The sequence below is a fragment of the Teleopsis dalmanni genome, chromosome 1 (genome assembly GCF_002237135.1).
Source record: "Teleopsis dalmanni isolate 2A chromosome 1, ASM223713v2, whole genome shotgun sequence".
Classification (NCBI taxonomy): Eukaryota; Metazoa; Arthropoda; class Insecta; order Diptera; family Diopsidae; genus Teleopsis; species Teleopsis dalmanni.
This window is the reverse complement of record NC_051846.1, coordinates 170,604,596-170,622,271: the sequence shown is the minus strand read 5'-3', so window position 1 is coordinate 170,622,271 and position 17,676 is coordinate 170,604,596. Positions and strand designations below refer to the sequence as shown.

General features: G+C 29.0%; 1 protein-coding gene across 1 annotated transcript; it reads right to left on the bottom strand.

Annotated features, from left to right (window-relative positions):
- Positions 1 to 663: 663 nt before the first annotated feature.
- LOC119670101 lies at positions 664 to 13,892 on the bottom strand. Its single transcript, XM_038080218.1, has 11 exons — positions 12,840 to 13,892; positions 7,126 to 7,304; positions 5,500 to 5,708; positions 5,025 to 5,425; positions 4,816 to 4,895; positions 4,498 to 4,596; positions 4,077 to 4,333; positions 1,677 to 1,868; positions 1,427 to 1,596; positions 1,193 to 1,369; positions 664 to 1,113 (listed from the first exon to the last, which is right to left on the bottom strand). The coding sequence occupies exons 1-11, from the start codon at positions 13,855 to 13,857 to the stop codon at positions 806 to 808; spliced, it is 3,090 nt and encodes a 1,029-aa protein (XP_037936146.1). The 5' UTR covers positions 13,858 to 13,892; the 3' UTR covers positions 664 to 805.
- Between the last annotated feature and the right edge of the window lie 3,784 nt (positions 13,893 to 17,676).

Here is a 17,676-nt window from a genome sequence, read left to right as displayed (position 1 = left end):
AAAAAAGCACCTAGAATTATGCAGCAAAAATTAATTTCTCAGTAAATACTCAAGTCATTGGCACAGTGAAGGGGCATTACAATAAAAATGGTTGATTTATAAGGAAAATAGAAATTTAAGACCGAGAAACGCTTCAATGACTGCTTAAAGATAACTTTATGTGTCTATAAACGAAGGTAAGTAAATGTGCTGCAATCAAAGCCATTGAACCATTAAAAATGTTAAGGCAGTTTCTGGGTTGGCAAAATGTCAGTAAGTTTAGTAGCGGCGTTAAGATTTACTTCTATGTAACGCAAACTGTTTAGGTTAAAAGGCGTGCAGGGGCTCAAAGTATTTTACATCAGGTGTTATATAACTTTTGATTTGTTTGTGCTGAGGAATTTAATGTTGTTTTAAATATTATTGATTTTCTGAAAAGAACATTACTCGTTAAAAAAATGGCATAAAAAAGCTTTTAAGAAAATAAACATGTGAAGTTGTTTTTCTTAAAGTAATTTTATATTTTAATTTTTTATTAATGCTTTTAAATTATTTTTTTTTGTTTTGTTTTTATAAAAAAAAAAATTTAAAATAGCTTAGCCATAATATACTTAGAATACTTTCTTATGAACTTAAACTAGTTAACATTTATATTTTACACAAATACACTTAAGCAGACGAAACTAGCATTTATGATGAATATTTTTACAAAATGAAAATTTTCTAAATTAAAACAGATTTTACCAGTTACCATTAACAGTCAGATGAGCAAGTTAAGAAAATTTAAAAAATTTAAGTGAGTTGTGTTTTTTTAATATAATAAAAACTATTTTCTAAAACAAATTTTCAATAATCGCACAACGGGCGCTTCGAATAGCACAGAAATGAAGAAAGCCACGCCAAACGAAAACACTGCATTACCAAGAAATATTATCAGCACGAAGAAATTATTTAGATGCACAGTGCCACTCATGTGGTAGGACGTGATGAGCATTATGACAGGATGTATTAAATAAGTGCAGTATGTGAGACGTGATAGCGGCCACAGACCACGATATGACAGTATACGATTGATTGTCGGTGTGAAACCCCAACAACAAGAAAGTAAAATCCATACAAGGCCAAGGCCAAATGCTAAAAACAAATATTAATATATATATAAAATTATAGCAAAAAAATTTATATTATTTATCTAAATTAAATATAAATTTACCTGTGTGTCCGATGCTCACATAAAATGCAGTATTTATTTCGTTCAGTTCACCTTGCCAAACACCGAAAATTATCAGCGCCAACAAACCTAAACTGCTCATCCATAAAATCAAATTTGTACGAGCAGAAATTTTGGGTGGCGTTTTCACCTTAAACACAATGTAACCAGCAATCATGCCTGGAATTTCTCAAGCATATAAATCTAAATACCGTAATCAGTTGAATATTAATATACCGATTATATAAGTGCCGACCCGTTGCCAAGGCTTATCGTACAGGAAGTCAAACGATTCAAATGGATTCGCCACTTTGTGTGTGTAATGATAATTCAGTGAGATAACGCCCGACACAGCCCAAGAACTGAGCAGGAATGTGCCTATGATGATGACAGCTGTTTTGAAGTACCTAAAATGCATGCAATCCAAGAAACAATATTAAAGTAATAACATCGAGTAAGTGTCTTATCTGGGTTTAATATTGCAAACCTTGTGGAGAGCACCAGCAGCAACATGGCCATTATGTAAAATTGCATATCGTTGGCCATGTACCAGCTCCAAATCATGCATATCTCACTTAGCGGATAGAAATTGTTGATGTATAAAATGTTACGCCACCAGTATTGGGCGCAAGTATCGGGCGCCACTGTCGGTTGAAAAACGGAAGCATCGGACGATTGTCTATGCAAATTAATAGAAACAATGAAATCAATGTAAAATATAATTGAAGAAAAGTTTTTCTTTTTATTTATTTTTAGCACAAAATTATGTAGAAAAGGGAAATCTATTTTTGTCTAATTTTGTCAATAAAGCCAAGCTCCTCTATTGAATATTTCACAATACGCAATTCATTAGCCAATTATGTTTTGTAAATTTGTTGGAAAGTTTTAATGAAATTCAATGGGAAAAAATATAGCTGCTATTGAAAATTCTATAGAAAAACTTTTGTATATAAAAGATAAATATTGAAATTTTATTATAATTTTTTTTCACGCTAAATGATTGAATGATTTTAACGCTAGCAACTCAATTTATATAAATGATTCGATAAAAAATAGAAATGCAAAAGGCGTTTTTAAATTGGAATTGAATATAATAGAAGCCTTATTATTGCGCTTCTGATATCATTAAATTTTAGAGTATATAATTGAATTTTTTTGTATTAAAATCTATTTTCATTATATATTGTGGAAAAAGAGGTCTTGGGCAAAAGAGGACAAAACAAAGTATTTTGTATCAACAAACAAAGCTCCTGAGTGTTTTGGAACCACGTGAGTGTTGACAATTATAAGTTCGAAGTTCTAAAAGATTTTATTTATTAAGAAACCAGCGTAAAAACCAAAAATGACGTCTACATATATATATATATATCTTATATATATAATTCTTCTGTACGTGTGTTGACAGTGAACTCCTCCTAAACGGCTGAACCGATTTTGATGAAATTTTTTGTGTGTGTTCAAGTGGATTCAAGGAAGGTTTAGATTAACAATTTGGCCCACTTTTTAATCAATTTTTTATTTCTTGGTATCCATATACATTTATATAAAAAATTTAAAATTTATTCATGCTTACTTTGATTTGTTTAAAAACTTTAAAATCTCTAAAATGAATTGTAAAACTGACGTTGCATAGCTTAAGTGCATTTAAATTCCGCAGCATAATTATAGGTAAGCCAATTTTTAATCTTAAGTTATGTGGTGGTATTCCTGGTAAATCCAGCGAATTCAAAAATTCAACCCATAAAAAAAAAGAATTATATATATAAAGATATAAATATCGTACAAAAAACAATGCCACGTCTTCGTGGACGAGGAGGAAATATTGGTCGACGGACTCGGAATTCACAATTACTCCAGAACCGTCGGTTAAATAGATCGGCAGAAAACAATGAAGATGTAAGAAACCAGGATAGAATTACACGTGCTAATGAAAGTCAAGAGCAACGCAACGAACGCCAGGAAAATTAATTGCAAGGGGAAACAACGTTCGCCGGGTCAGCTAGTATATATATATATGTTTATATATATATATATATATAGAGAGAGAGAGAGAGAGATCTGAGGTCAATTATTACTTAGTCTGATGATGTGATAAACAATAATCCAGTCAAGGCGTAAAGAGGGGTTTTAAAAATATCTCGAGTTAAGAAAGAGTAAAAGTGCTCAAGTGCACTGGCTCAAATAGAAATAAATAAATAAAATAATAAATAAATGTAGAGAGAGAGAGAGAGACACACGAAATAAATATATTGCAAAATCATGTGTACTGGAAATATACTGGGTGCATTGGGCTATATTATTGAGGATATTTATCTGATACAATATGTTTACATTAAATTGTCAGAAAGTATACTAAACGACTTATAAATATTGGGAATCAAAAAGAGCAAACATTCGGTTACAAAATTACAAAATTACGTTATGCGGAGAACTGTTATTATTGAAGAAAAGTTAATAACACAGTATAGTATTTATCGATTTTTGAAAAACTAGACGCGATAAAAAAAATGAAGTAAACATTCTCATTCAGCACTCTAAAATCTATCTGAATAATGTATGGAAATACGAAGAAGGAAACAAATTTATTTTTACAAATCTGTATTTTTTGCATTATTTTTAAATTAAAATTTCTGTATTGAACAAAAAATGTTCCAGGATTTAAAAAATATAAAATGTTCCTTTTAAAAAAAGTATTTTCAGAAATTCCCCGTTTCTTCTGCATTTCTTGTTAAATAAATTTTATTAAATTTCAATTTGGTCTGTTGTGAAATAAATGCTTTAAAGTTTCCTTTGGTCTCTGTGAAATGCAACCGTAAACATCTCATCTCAAGTGATTTATAAACATAAATAAGAAAAGAGTTTTCAATTTAAAAAATTATTTTCTTACCTCAATGCAAAGTCGTTGAAGAAAATTACAAATAAATACGCTGGAGTTAAACGTATATAACGGTAAATCAATATAAGGGCAGTATCCGAAAAACTGCGACGTACAAATTGCCCCGTATCCTCAGGATATTTTTTTCCTTGCTTTAAGTACAGTAAAGTCACTAGAAATCCGCTTATGAAGAAGAATGTATCCACGGAGAAGGTGGCATTGCCTACAAATTGATACCAAACAGAGCGTTCGACAATGATACGTTGAAACTGCAATTGGAAAAGAAAATGAAGTATGTATATAAGTAGATGTGATAAGGTGCTCAAAGGAAGTGGTATAGGAAGTAGAAGAAAATGGAAAACTTGAGCTTTTGGAAGGAACATTGACAAAAGACATGAGAAGAGCATAAATATAAATTCATTGCAATATTTACTCTATTTTCACCGATGCTAAACATTTGCAGATACGTATGCACCATAATAGTCCAAAGTACTGAAAAGACGCGCAGACCATGTACGCAGGATGTTGGATTCTAAGTCATAATATGATGGTTATTTTCAAAAAAAAAAAAAAATTTCATAAAATAAAATAAATAAATATTTTGAGAGTATGAAAAGTACGTGTGAACTATGAAAAATAAAATACTGGAATGTGAATGTACTTTTAGTTTTACTTTTAAATAATTTATAATTTTATTTTAGTTTGCTATTACAAAATCTATTTTTATAAAAATATATACTTTATAAATTACCTCTTTGTGTTCATCAATATTTAGAATGGTGTTGGCATTTGTTTGAAATGCGAAACACAATAACAACTGTTCATGCAGCCCTACGAGAAATTGATTGAATTCAAACGAGAATAACAATAAAAAAAAGAAATAAATTGAAAGTTAAAAATCAATCCCATTTCATTGAACCGATAGAATATATTTTGTCCAATATGGTGAAGTACACTCACCCAATTGTTGTTTAGCTTCAAAAGTGCCAGTTGCACCTATGCTACTGCCAGTTTCTATTTTGTAATCCGTCATTGGGCTTTTGTCTGCTTCATTCAATGGACGCTTTTGTTGACAAGAGCTGGCTGCTGAGTTACTGCTACCATTCGTTTGTTGTGTCAGTTCTTTGTTGCCATTCACATCTGCTTCAATGGACACAACGTTATTATTCTCATTGAGGGTTTTCATTTGGTACAACTCAAAGGCTTTGCCATTATAAGAGTCATTGGACTTATGTCCTGTCATGCTTGCATCGATCTTAGCGCTGATCGCTGATATTTGTGAAACTATTTTATTTTGATTTAGACTGGCTTGATACCAAGTTGCTGCAAGAACGATGAAGGTTAAAGTAAGCATAAAGCTCCTATGGATGAGATGAGATGGTTAATTAAATTTCTCACATTATATCACTTTCAATTTTATTATAACCACCCTTACGCAAATATTTGGAACTTCAGTTCACGCCAATAACTAAAGAATCCTGGTACAGTACGTACACGTCTGATTTGCACCAGTGTTGAGTTTGATGAGTGGATTGTGCTTAGTGTGTCTAGCATTTGAGCATGTGGATCCAGTGAAAGTATAGCGTGTACATCTTGCGAGGTACATGATTTCGGCAAACACTCACCAATTTGCAGAGAAATGTTCTATAAAACAAGTTATATGAAAATGGCACTATATTAGAAAAAGTGAATAGATTTAAATAACATAATAGAAATAGTTGAAATAACGATGTTTTCGTTATTTCTAAGAGGTTTCGATAAAAGGAGAAGCCCCTATTAAATCGGTGTCAGTAAAGTAGTGATTTATGACTTTAGCAATTATATTGTTTAACCACAATTATATAACCACAAGCAATCTAATCCAATCAATTTTGCTTTAAAATAAAAATAGACAACTACAAAAATAACTTTCAATTCATTGAATTTGTGTTTCTAAATAAAGCTGTAGTATATAAGCTCTTTCTAATTGAGAAAAACAGCATGGCAAGTGCTTTGGTTAGTATCACTTAAAAATAAAGTGATAACAAACTTGGAACTTGAGCATTGAAAATTTGTACAGCCTTTAGTTACTTGTAGAGAAATACGATTAGCTATCGTTTCTAATTTGACAGCATGAGTTCTAAGCCTGGTACTTGCAGTCTAACAAATTATAAACGGACTATAAACTAATTAAATAAAAATTTGAAAATTTTGTAAGATCAGTGTTGATAAGTATTTGGCAATACTCGAAATAACGTTGTTTGGTCTTTCAAATTTTAATAAAGTAATCAAATTTTTGTTATTGCTTCTTCATTACTGTTTGAACCCTTCCAACTACTTTGTGGTTTTTTGTGATCCGTTGCTGGACAGTCTTAAGTGCTTCACAATTTACATGTAATCAGTGTACCTTTTAAATATTCTCTATATATAGTCACTTTAACGCGGACTAAAACTTTATCCCTTTATAGGCGATTGGATTTTAATTGACTGGTAACTTCATTGGATTTTAGTTTGTCAGAAATACTTCGATAATAAAATAACTATAACTGGCGACTATTAAAAAATAACAGTTGCTGGTTCACTAATAAATATTACTTCTTGTTCGTAATTAAATATGTGGAATTAGTAATTAATCACTCATTAATTAACCAATTTATAGATTAAACGACAATAGATTAAATAACAATCAAAATAATAAATACATTAAAAAAATAATATGAATTTTATTTATTATTTAGTTAAATCTAATAACAAATAATTAATAAATAATAATAAAAAACAAATAATAAAAATTATATAACTTGTAATTATTTTTATAAATATTGTAAATTTGATTGTTATTTCTTAAATTTTTAAGATCATAAAAATAACCACTGCAGTTAGGATCTGCCAGCGCACAGAATATTGGTAACTTCACGTTTTAAAAATATAGTAAAAAAAAATTATACTAACTATTACATTCATAAATTTAAAATGCAAATATTTTAAATATTTTTTTCAAATTTTATATAAAAAAGCAATATTTTACTGTTTTATTGAAAATCAATAAAACGAAACCAAAACGTTTTTGTATTTTCCTCACCATTTTTTCCGGTAGCCATAGACGGATTGCAATGACTGCTGCATAAAATTCAAATTCGAAGTGCTTTCGCTCCTCGGGCTGCAATTGACGATTCAATTCGTAGCAAAAAGTCTTCTGACCAAGCCATTTGTCATTCCCAAATAAAATTTGTCCACGATAGCGACCGGAGGCATCGTAAGCTGCAAGTAAAAAGCCAAAGAGAAATAAAATTATAGATGACACTCAGACAGTCTAAAATGCACTTGAGCAGATAAATTGCAGTTGTGTACGTAAATTAGCTGTGATAAAAATGATCATAAAAGTGTAATCAGTGATGGTTTCAATGAGCTTTCCACTTCGGAAGCGTAAAATTGTGGCATGAAAATGCTGTCGAGCAGCAATTTAAGCAAAATTTAATATTCTGAAAATGTGTGAATAAACTTTAAACGAACTGTATATCTGTTACTGGTTGAAGTTAAGTGACTGACATAAAAATTAAATTAATTTGTGGAAGTTTTTGAAATGGAAAAATAATGGTAAACTATTTAACTGACTTTTCCGAATTAAAGTTCATCGCATTAAAATTTTAAATTAGGCACATATTTGCAAGTGAATTGGCTTAAAACTTTTTACAATTTGGATTTAAAAAGTTTTTCAGTGGTGTGAGGAAATCGCAAAGAACTAAACTAGGTTATGTAGATATTTTGATTGAAAATAAATTCGGAAACACATTTTTAGAAACTTTTGCATTTCGAAAATAGTTGTATGAAACAACAGTTTGGAATATGAAATAGGTGTAGAAATGGATAGATATACAAATAGATTTATTTCTTTTGATGAGCTAAATAAAATATCATCAAAATTGAAAAACTTTCGATGAAAAACGTGTGTTTATTTTTTTTCAATATAACATATATTTAATGGACTTTAAGCTGAGGTTGTTACTTTATTCTTATTTATTATTTCTATTCACACATCTAATTCCTTACTTGTCAAACAAAATTTAATTGTGGTTTAAGTATAGATAATTAGACACTTCAATTATAGGTTTTGCAATTACTATTTTATCTAATCTCCTACCCAACTAGGTGTTTGGACCTAATTTGGAGTTGATATAGGAATTTCGGAATGGTTTCGTCAATGGTATGGGGGGTTTTGGATTAGGCCCCTCTGCACTGCAACCAGCTTCAACTATAGTGCACGCGAGATGGTTTATTTCAACCATAGCTGTGTTTATCTGTATTAATGTCGAATTAAATTTTTTTTAATAATCTGTACTTTTTAAAATGTTCTATTAGGTTCTAAATGGAGGCCCTATGCTTATGAAAAGGCAATTATTATATACAAGAATATTTTTCAAAAATGTTCTATGTCTTTTATATTTATTATTGGTGTATTATTGTAACTTGTATTAAATACTATATTTTAATTTGTAATATTCTTAATAAGGAAGTATTTATTAAACGGCATTTATTTCAATAAAATTCTTTTTCTTTCTCATTGCAGGTGAGTTCAGGAATATTATTTATGAAAATAAAACAAAAATCAAAAGCCTGAAAAAAAACAATAAAAAAGGTAAACTGTAGATTTAAAACATATAAATTAAAAAGTTTTATTGACAACTCGGAGAAATAACTTTATGGAATGTGTAAAGATAATGCTATTATTATATCCAGCAATTTAAAGATTTCATTCACAAATAGAAATGTTTTCTTTACTCTCTGTAGTATATATACTTTATATAACGAGAAAATTTTTCATTATTATAGGTATTATGAAAAAAAGGTATAGTACTCTGCGACCTAACAGATCTATTGTGGCCCTTAGTCGGATTAGAGTGTACCTCCGAATTTTTTAATGAAAAACAGCATACATACCTTTCGTAGTCTTGAATCCTTATGTTCAAGGAACATGAACATTTTTCATACACATTTATAAATGCTTAAATGTCAAAAAATTAAGAATTTTCATACCAATAATCTTCAATTTTTATTTTATAGTATAGGTTCGATTAGGCTAAGGAATTTTATTTAATAATCTGTTATAGTATTAGTTAACATATCGTTATTAACGTTTCTTCATATTAATATCTGTTGATTTTTAATATATTCCTCAAGGGATTTGTCAAACCTATCATCATTTAAGAAATGATGCTGATATACCAAGTTCTCTCAAAATTAAATTGAGTGGTTTCTATCTGAACTATCAGGGGATAAATAAAATTCTACAGGTAACTTTATATGACGATGTGCTCAGATAAACTTCTACGCTTACTTGGTATCCCCAAGTACTAAAAAAAAATTTATATAATTATTTTATTTACAAATCAATTTGGAGTTGATTGTTGCCGACATTCCCGTATTCAATGCTGTCTTACAAAAACATAAAAACCGACCTGCGTGTCATGACTTTTGATGCAATATGCTGGTTAAGTACATCAGTGCTTTATTTATCTATTAATTTTGTGCTAAATGACGGTTTCTTTTTCTTTACATTCCATATATTTCGATATTGCATAATAATTATCATCACCCGCAGGTAAATAATCCATTAAGAAAAACAAGCTGTTGCATAATTTTTCTTCAAACAACCTTGTTTCTTTTCATCAGGAGTAACCCCAATGCATCTGGTTATCGAAAGCCATTACTTCGCAAATATATGTAGGACTTTAATAACTTTAAAAATTTTATATATATAGTATAATTTATAAATAATAGACCTTCTTTCATTAATTGTTTATTTATTGAATATTATTTAATATTTATTATTTTTTCAACTTATTTTTGATGTATTGATGTACTCGTATTTCAATTTTTTAATTTATAATTATTTTTAAATTTAAAAACAAAATTTTTTCTTTTTGTGTAATCATTTATGTGCAAAATTTTAAATGATAATGCACAATATTAAATATAAAATTAATTAATCTGCATGAAAATGTGTTTCTTAGAGTAATGACCATAAAAAAAAATTTTAAGTGTAAAATTCTTTTATTAAAAATTGCCTTGAAACAATTTGTGTTAAAACTTAAAAAAAATTGTACTCGTATGTTATTATATTAATCCAATTACGTATTACCATCGACAAAAGAGTGGATTTTCAAGTTATCAATCAATGCTGAGTATAAAAAGTTTAAATTGCCTTAACAATTTTAACCTTTTTAAATGTGCCCGTACTCATAATTTACCATGACCCAATGCAATAATAGTGTAATAATCATTACTACTTTTGAAAATTACTAATAACAATAGTAATTTATAGTAATTTTTAATGTAATTAATTAAAAATAATTTGCTTAAAGCAAAAATTAATTTTAATTACTCCTCTAACGTATGCGTAAATTATAATATATGGAATTTATTTAAATGCATTTGAAAAAAAAACACTCATACGCTACGAGGAAAAAAATTGACCATTATTGAAATGTTTGAATAAAAATAGGACAAGTTGAATGTGCTATCTTCTTTATCGTATATAGTCAATTAATTTTTATGAACAATAAATAATACAAGTTCATTAATAATATTTATAATTAAAAAGAATTGTTTTAGGTTTGAGAGATAGTTGGTAGTAGAAAACTAGAAAAATTCGATTGAGATATTATGATCATCTCACTGATGGATTTTGGTGTTAAAAAAAATACGATTTCAATATTCAAGTTTTATATGAGCATATAAAAGTCAATATAATATAAAGTTTTGTCATAACTAAACTTAAATGTTTTGGATCATTTAAAGATAGCAATGTACTTACTTAATAATGACGCTATCAGTAATTATAATTCTGAATATATGTATTAAAAAAAATTATACTTTAACTTTATATTAAGATTAACTCTTTAAGTTAATATAGATAAAAGAGAAAAAGAAAAGAATAGAATAAAACTAATTTCGAAACTAATAAATATCAAGATAGAAATCTTACTTAATGGAAGTATAGCTTCAATTTGGTTAAATTTTAAGTGCCCTTCATACAAATCGATGTTGTATATTTTTATGATATACAACATATGATATTATACTTCTGATATAAAAACAACAAATTCAACTATTTCCTCAGTAAATTTATATATTTTTTTTTGGCATAAGAAACCAGAGCTCCTATTTGTTTCTGAAAATAATAATACTAGTAATTCAAGTGCAGTAATTAATAGAAATGATTATTTATATGCTTAGCCGTTTTGAAATTTCCAGACACCGTAGATTATTCATTTTTTATTTAAAAATATTCAAGTAAATGTGACTCTGAGTACAAGTTTTTCTAACATACAGTGACTCGTCAGCATTAATACTGCGCTATTAAGGTCTGCTTTAGTTGAAATCTTCGATACGCTTGTTGTCGAAATTGGACTAAAGTAGTCTTAATGTTTGGCAAGAATTTTTTATGCACTCAAGCTTTTTTAGCTATTAACTAAATAAAAAGTACTTAATGGGTTTAAAATATTTTTGTAATATATCTTGCATAGTTCATAACGTTTTAACGTCTTTAAAATTAATATAAATATATTAATATATATATATATATATATATATATTATATATAATATATAATATATATTATATACATAATATATATAATAAATACGTTATATATATAACCATTAATTAACTTGTTTTTCCAACACATAATGACCCGCGAGTCCCAATACTTTACTACTGAGTTCTGCTGTAGTTCAAGAAACTTTCAGATACACTTCCCTGGTAAATTGATTTAAAGAAGTTTTGAGGTTTAACAATAATTTTCATCTACCTAAGCTTTTTTAAAGCTTGAAATACAGCAAAAATTTAATTTCGCCTGCATTAATATAGGTTTTATAAAAAAAAACTGCTTACAAGGAAATAAATTCAATTGTGAAAAGAACCCCAGAAGAATTTGGCATTTATTTCAATTCAGTTCTTTCCTTTCTGTTTGTTTCGATTAACTTAACAAATCTTCTTAGGGATTTTTTTCATACCACAGAAAATCCATTAAATTTATGTTTAATCAATTTAGCAAATTCAAAATAATGTTTTTTATTAATTTTTATTTTTGTATTCGGCTTATCAAAAGCTACCCAAAACATTTATCATTGGAGCTACTTTGCTGAGCAAATAAAAGCCAACATATAAAGTATAAAGTATATAAAGTCCTGTTTCCTAAATTCTAAAATTTCTAAAATTGGCGGCAAAAGGCAAGTAAACATGAAGCAAAACGTTTTCACAAATTACGGCTCATTAATCATTTCGATCAATGGACAACGGCGCAGGACATGCCATACACTTGCCTCATCCATTCCACCGAGCTTCAAAGAAAAAACCATTTTAAATTATGTATTTTTGTATATATGTTGTTGTTGCTGCCTTTTTGCTGTCGTTGATTTATGCAGTCAGGCGAAATAATTGTATTTCCAGTAATTCAATTGAGTGTAAATTCATTTGTTTGCGTTAAGAGGAAAATTTTGTTCATTATCCTTACAATTGTGTAATTTTATAAGTGTGAATATGAGAAAAAGGTTAAATTGCTTGCTTAAGTAAGGGAATAAGGCAGAGTATTTCTGGAGTTACTGTAGTGGCAAGATAAGAGCTGATTTTGTTTATTGCAAAGTTATCACATTTAATTTGATAGCAACACGCCTTCAAAAGGATTAAAAGTGTATCAACGAAAATAACTGACTAATAATCTATTCTGTGAAAGTAATTATTTCAAAGATAAAAATTGTAAAAATTAAAGATATAAATATTTAAATATGAACTAACCTTTTTGTGCCCATTCATAGTTTCCTTGTAGTGCTGTTAAGTATGCTTGCATTTCGAGACCGCAACCAGTACTCACTTTAGTGCGTATTTCAGATATTTGCCAATAAAACTGATCATAAAGATTTGTTAGAATTTGAAAGACATTTACTGCATGCAAACTCTCTGCTGTTGCATTTGTATTTGCTTCATTGCTGGTGCCAAAATATCGACTTATACTATTGAAATTACTACCCAAACCTTTTTGCAAGTCATCCTTTTTCATTAATTCACGTCCTTTCTTCGTTGATTTATTTTTTAGTATCTTGAAAATATGCGGACTAACAGTAGTTACCGCAGCTAATGGCGTATTTGCATTTGTTGTTGAAGATGTTTCGGTTGCGGTTGTCGTTGTCGTTGTCGTTGCTGTTGTTGTTGCTGTAGTTGATAGTTTTGTTGTTGTTGCTTTTAGTGTTGCAGTGCTTTCAGTTGTTATGACTGTAATGCTATCAACATCATCAACACCCACACCAATTTCGGAATCTTCAACGAAAGCACGTTCAGTGTACGTGAGCCCTTCATCATTGCCATCGCGTAATAAGTGCTTCTCCTCGGAGCTAAGATCACCTTTCTTAATAGATTCGTGCTCTAAATCCTCTAAATCACCTAAATTAAAATCAAATGTAACAGGATGCAATTCGTATGGTTTCAATGGACGTTGTTTTTCATATTCTGTTATGATAGCCTTGTCGAAGGAGTAGGGCTTCTTTTTGGTTGGCTTTGTTGGCCACACTTCATGCGTGTTCAGTTCAATTGGTTTGCGGCTATCATCGATGCTAGACACTTCATGCAATACTGTTATGTTGCTGTTTCTGTTGCTGTTGCTATTGCCTATGTAATGACGCTTCTCTGCTGCAATTAGAGTTGCATTTGTGGCATTCACATTTCGAGTAATTGCTGCAGTTATGCAAATCATTAGTAGCAGCAATTTAAGCAGCAGAAAATGTTGATTGTATGACTTTCGTATTTTTATGCTTAACATTTTGACTTTTGTTTTATTTTTGGTTGAAATATTAAAGATTCTTTAAATTATATTATTGCACTTTATTTTATTAAAAACTATTTTTAAGTTTTTCATGTTTTTACTTTTTTAAAGTCATTCACATTTTTATATATTTGTTTTATATTTGCTTTATTTTATAATCCTGAGTTAGATTATTCATGTTAAAAAATATTTAAATTAGTAATAAATAAATAATTAAAAAACATTTATGGAATAATATTACTCGTAAAATCATTAAGCGCATAAACTTTAAATGAGCAAATTATTTCCCTCAACAAAGATAATATATTTAAATTGTTATATTATTTTTATTTTTCATTATATAAAACTTTCTTAAAAGCTTGAAAATTGTTTAGTGCATATATCTCTTTAAGAATTAAAAATATATTTGCACAAAGGATATTGTTTTAAGGAATGTCAATTGTCACTATTCTCTCCGTAGAACGCGTATAATCGATAATTGTGTAATTTGGGTATTACTTTCTGCTCAAAAAGTATTTGTTGTTTGTCAACTACTCCTTAAGTAATAGATCTTTTTCAAAAAATTTTTTTATTATGTTGGTATATCCTTTCTTGACATATGGTACAAATTTGAGCGCCATTTGTCAATTAGTTTGTTTACAGCAGTTCTTAATGTGAGACTACCTCATTTTTACTATGGAAAATTCTTGTTGTAAGCGATTTTTTGACCAAACACGGCACCACTGTCATCGCTCAGGCACCATATTTGCCAGATCTGGCGCCGTGTGACTGTTTCCTGTTCTCGGAACTCAAATTACCCCTTCGTGGTACGCGTTTTGAGTCGATTGAATCGGTAAAAGAGAATTCGCCAAAGGAACTAAAAGCCATACCTTCACGGGCCTACGATAAGTGTATGGAAGATTGGGTTAAGCGTTGGCATATGTGTATCGCTTCAGAAGTTTTGTAAAACTATAGTTTTTTTTCAACGAACACTACTTTTTGTATTAGGTAATGTTTACTTTTAAATATAAAAGATGGTAAGCGGATATTGTTAAGTTTTCACAAAAAGTAGTAAAAATTTTATTGAAAAAAATACTACTTCATCTAAAGCTAAAAATAAACTAGTCTTTAGTGAGGTTACAAGTATTAAATATTAAATGAAAAACTTTTATTACAGTAGGTCTTGTATTTTTCACTACTCTTAAAATATTAATCCTCTCTGTTTATATTACACTATATATAATCCCAAGCAAATATGCTTGCAAAGTCCAATATTTGAAAGTAAATTTATGAATGAAAATACATTTTTTTTTTGTATTCAGACCGGTGTGAATATTGCATTTATTTAATCAGCAGATTTACCATCTGTCGTAATACTCCATAGCGTATATTAAAGCATCTATGTAAGAGACTAGCGGGTATTTCGCTGCTTAAATTTTTCTTAACAAAGGCAAGGAAATTATTGTATCTAATACAAACACTATCAAGTTTTTATCTTGTAACTGAAATAAAAAAGAAAACAAACAGACATCACCACATCACTACATCATCACATCACAATATCAGCACATCTTTGCATCAAGTGTAAACAATATGGGGAAGTACTTTTGTATTGTTTATTGTTATTGTTGTTTGTTTAATTATTAAAGTAGTTTTATGTGACAGTATTGCGCGCGGATTTGCAGACTTTGTGGCTATGCGTTTGCGTCCAACATAGCAACATAGTTTAGCAGGTTTTTTCGGTTTTTCAGGAATTCCATTTTACGAGATTGGAAAACCAGTTAAAAAAATGATTACTTACCAAAATGGTATAAGGAAATTCGTAAATGTATCTTTTTATTAATTTACTCCAAATTGAATTGGCTGTAAATAATCATTGTAAGCATTTTGTAAATGATTTGATTAGTTGATTTTTATTAGAATAATTAAGTTAAATTTACTTAATATCAGCGATGCAATGTATTAAAAATTAGTATTAAATCTTATATAAACATAACATATATTGAGTTTGATTAAAACAATAAGCGGTAATGACACTAAAAAGTATATCATTAATGTTTACATCGTGTAAAACGCGAAAGCAGCATAGTCATAAATTTATTTAAATGTTTGAATATTTGATATATCTGGTAACACTAGAAGAAATTTAACAATGTGGTTATCAGATATAATCTTTTTTGCTACTTATCTTGTTTAATTCGAATTTAATGACCTATTCATACACTGGATTCAACTTGCAAATATGATACTTATGGAGATTTCTTTATGCCAAGATATGAAACTGTAAAAGAGTCATGAAAGCTTTTTTTAATGCGAAAAGAGTTAATTCTAATCCGGAGGAATTTTAATATTGAACAATATTCTATACGTTAAAGTACTTAAAAAATACTGACTCTACTATCTAGAAGCTACAAGTTGCTCAAAGTCAGGCTTTCCGAACGCTCTTCAAAGTGCCATGGTACATCCGCACGAATGACATGCTAAGAGACCTTAAAATAGATTCGGTCAAAAAATACATAAGGGACAGAGCTCTGAAGCTATATGCGAAAACCGACAAGCTGTCCTACTTAGCAATATCTAATCTCAGCGTAATCACTAACCGCACGGGGTGGAACGCAGATCTTAGATCAGTCACTGAATAATCACGAAGATTATGAGGAATATTCAAATTAGTTAGTAAGATAGGTGAGACTTTGCAGAAACTCCCCAGCTATCAAAGAGTAAAACAACATTAACATAAGATTTCATAAGATCTCAACATAAGATTTATAGAAGCTGTAGCTTCTGTAGCTTAAATATTTTAACTCTTCCTGTGTAAAGCATAGGAAAAAATTAATGCGACTACAATGATTATGGTTTGGAAATTGGAATTGTATCATCAAGTGCTCCATCATCTAAATGGTGATGAAGATTGTGTTATCAGTTTGTGAATATCTATTGGATTTTAAAGTTCGTTAAAATTGCTACTATATTCTAGGTAATCAATCTTTTTTTTAAGGACCTATGCTCCATTAGAAGAGAAGGGCAGTAGGAAGTAAATAAGTAATCCTATATCTTTTTTCAATCCTATATTAAACCAACAAGTAAAGTTAATAAATATTTCTTTGTGTGCTTCTAACTGGTACAGAGTAATATTCTCAATTTGAGCGGTTGATGGACGACATTATTTTTTGAGACCTTATGTTTGAGAATAAATTGCTTACACTTTCAGTTTGTTTTTGATGTATCTGCTTTTTTAATTTAAAAATACTAGCCACAAAGTGATGAATTATTTAAAAAGCTTTGCTATAAGTTGAAAGGTGTTGAAATAATAATCATAAAATCATCTTAAGATAGACATTTTAATTAACAAAATATGCTTTATTGCCACCACAAAATTCAACCAAAGAAGATTTATTATACATATGATAACCTTGACTTATATATTTGGGTAGTCTTACTCACGCTTAAAACACAAATTTTTGAAGTTGCCGATTGCGCAATACATGTATTAGATCTAAATATTATATTTAAAATATTTTGATATCAATAAATAAAACATAAGTAATTTTAAATTAAGAAATTAAATATTAATTTTTATTAATGTTATAGTTTCACATTATGGCTAAGGTCAATTGGCTAACATTTTCGAGGTAATCGTTACAGATTATCCTTAATGGATCGTAAAGGGCCCTTAAAGCTATCTGATAGTTTGTAAATGTGAATTCTTTTCATCTTCTTACGAAGATATTTCTTCTAATATATTTTGATGCCATTTATTTCTGCCTAAAAAATAATTGTGTAAAGCGTATTGGTTTTGATTGTTGAAGTGATTGGGTTTAACTTTCCGGAATTGCT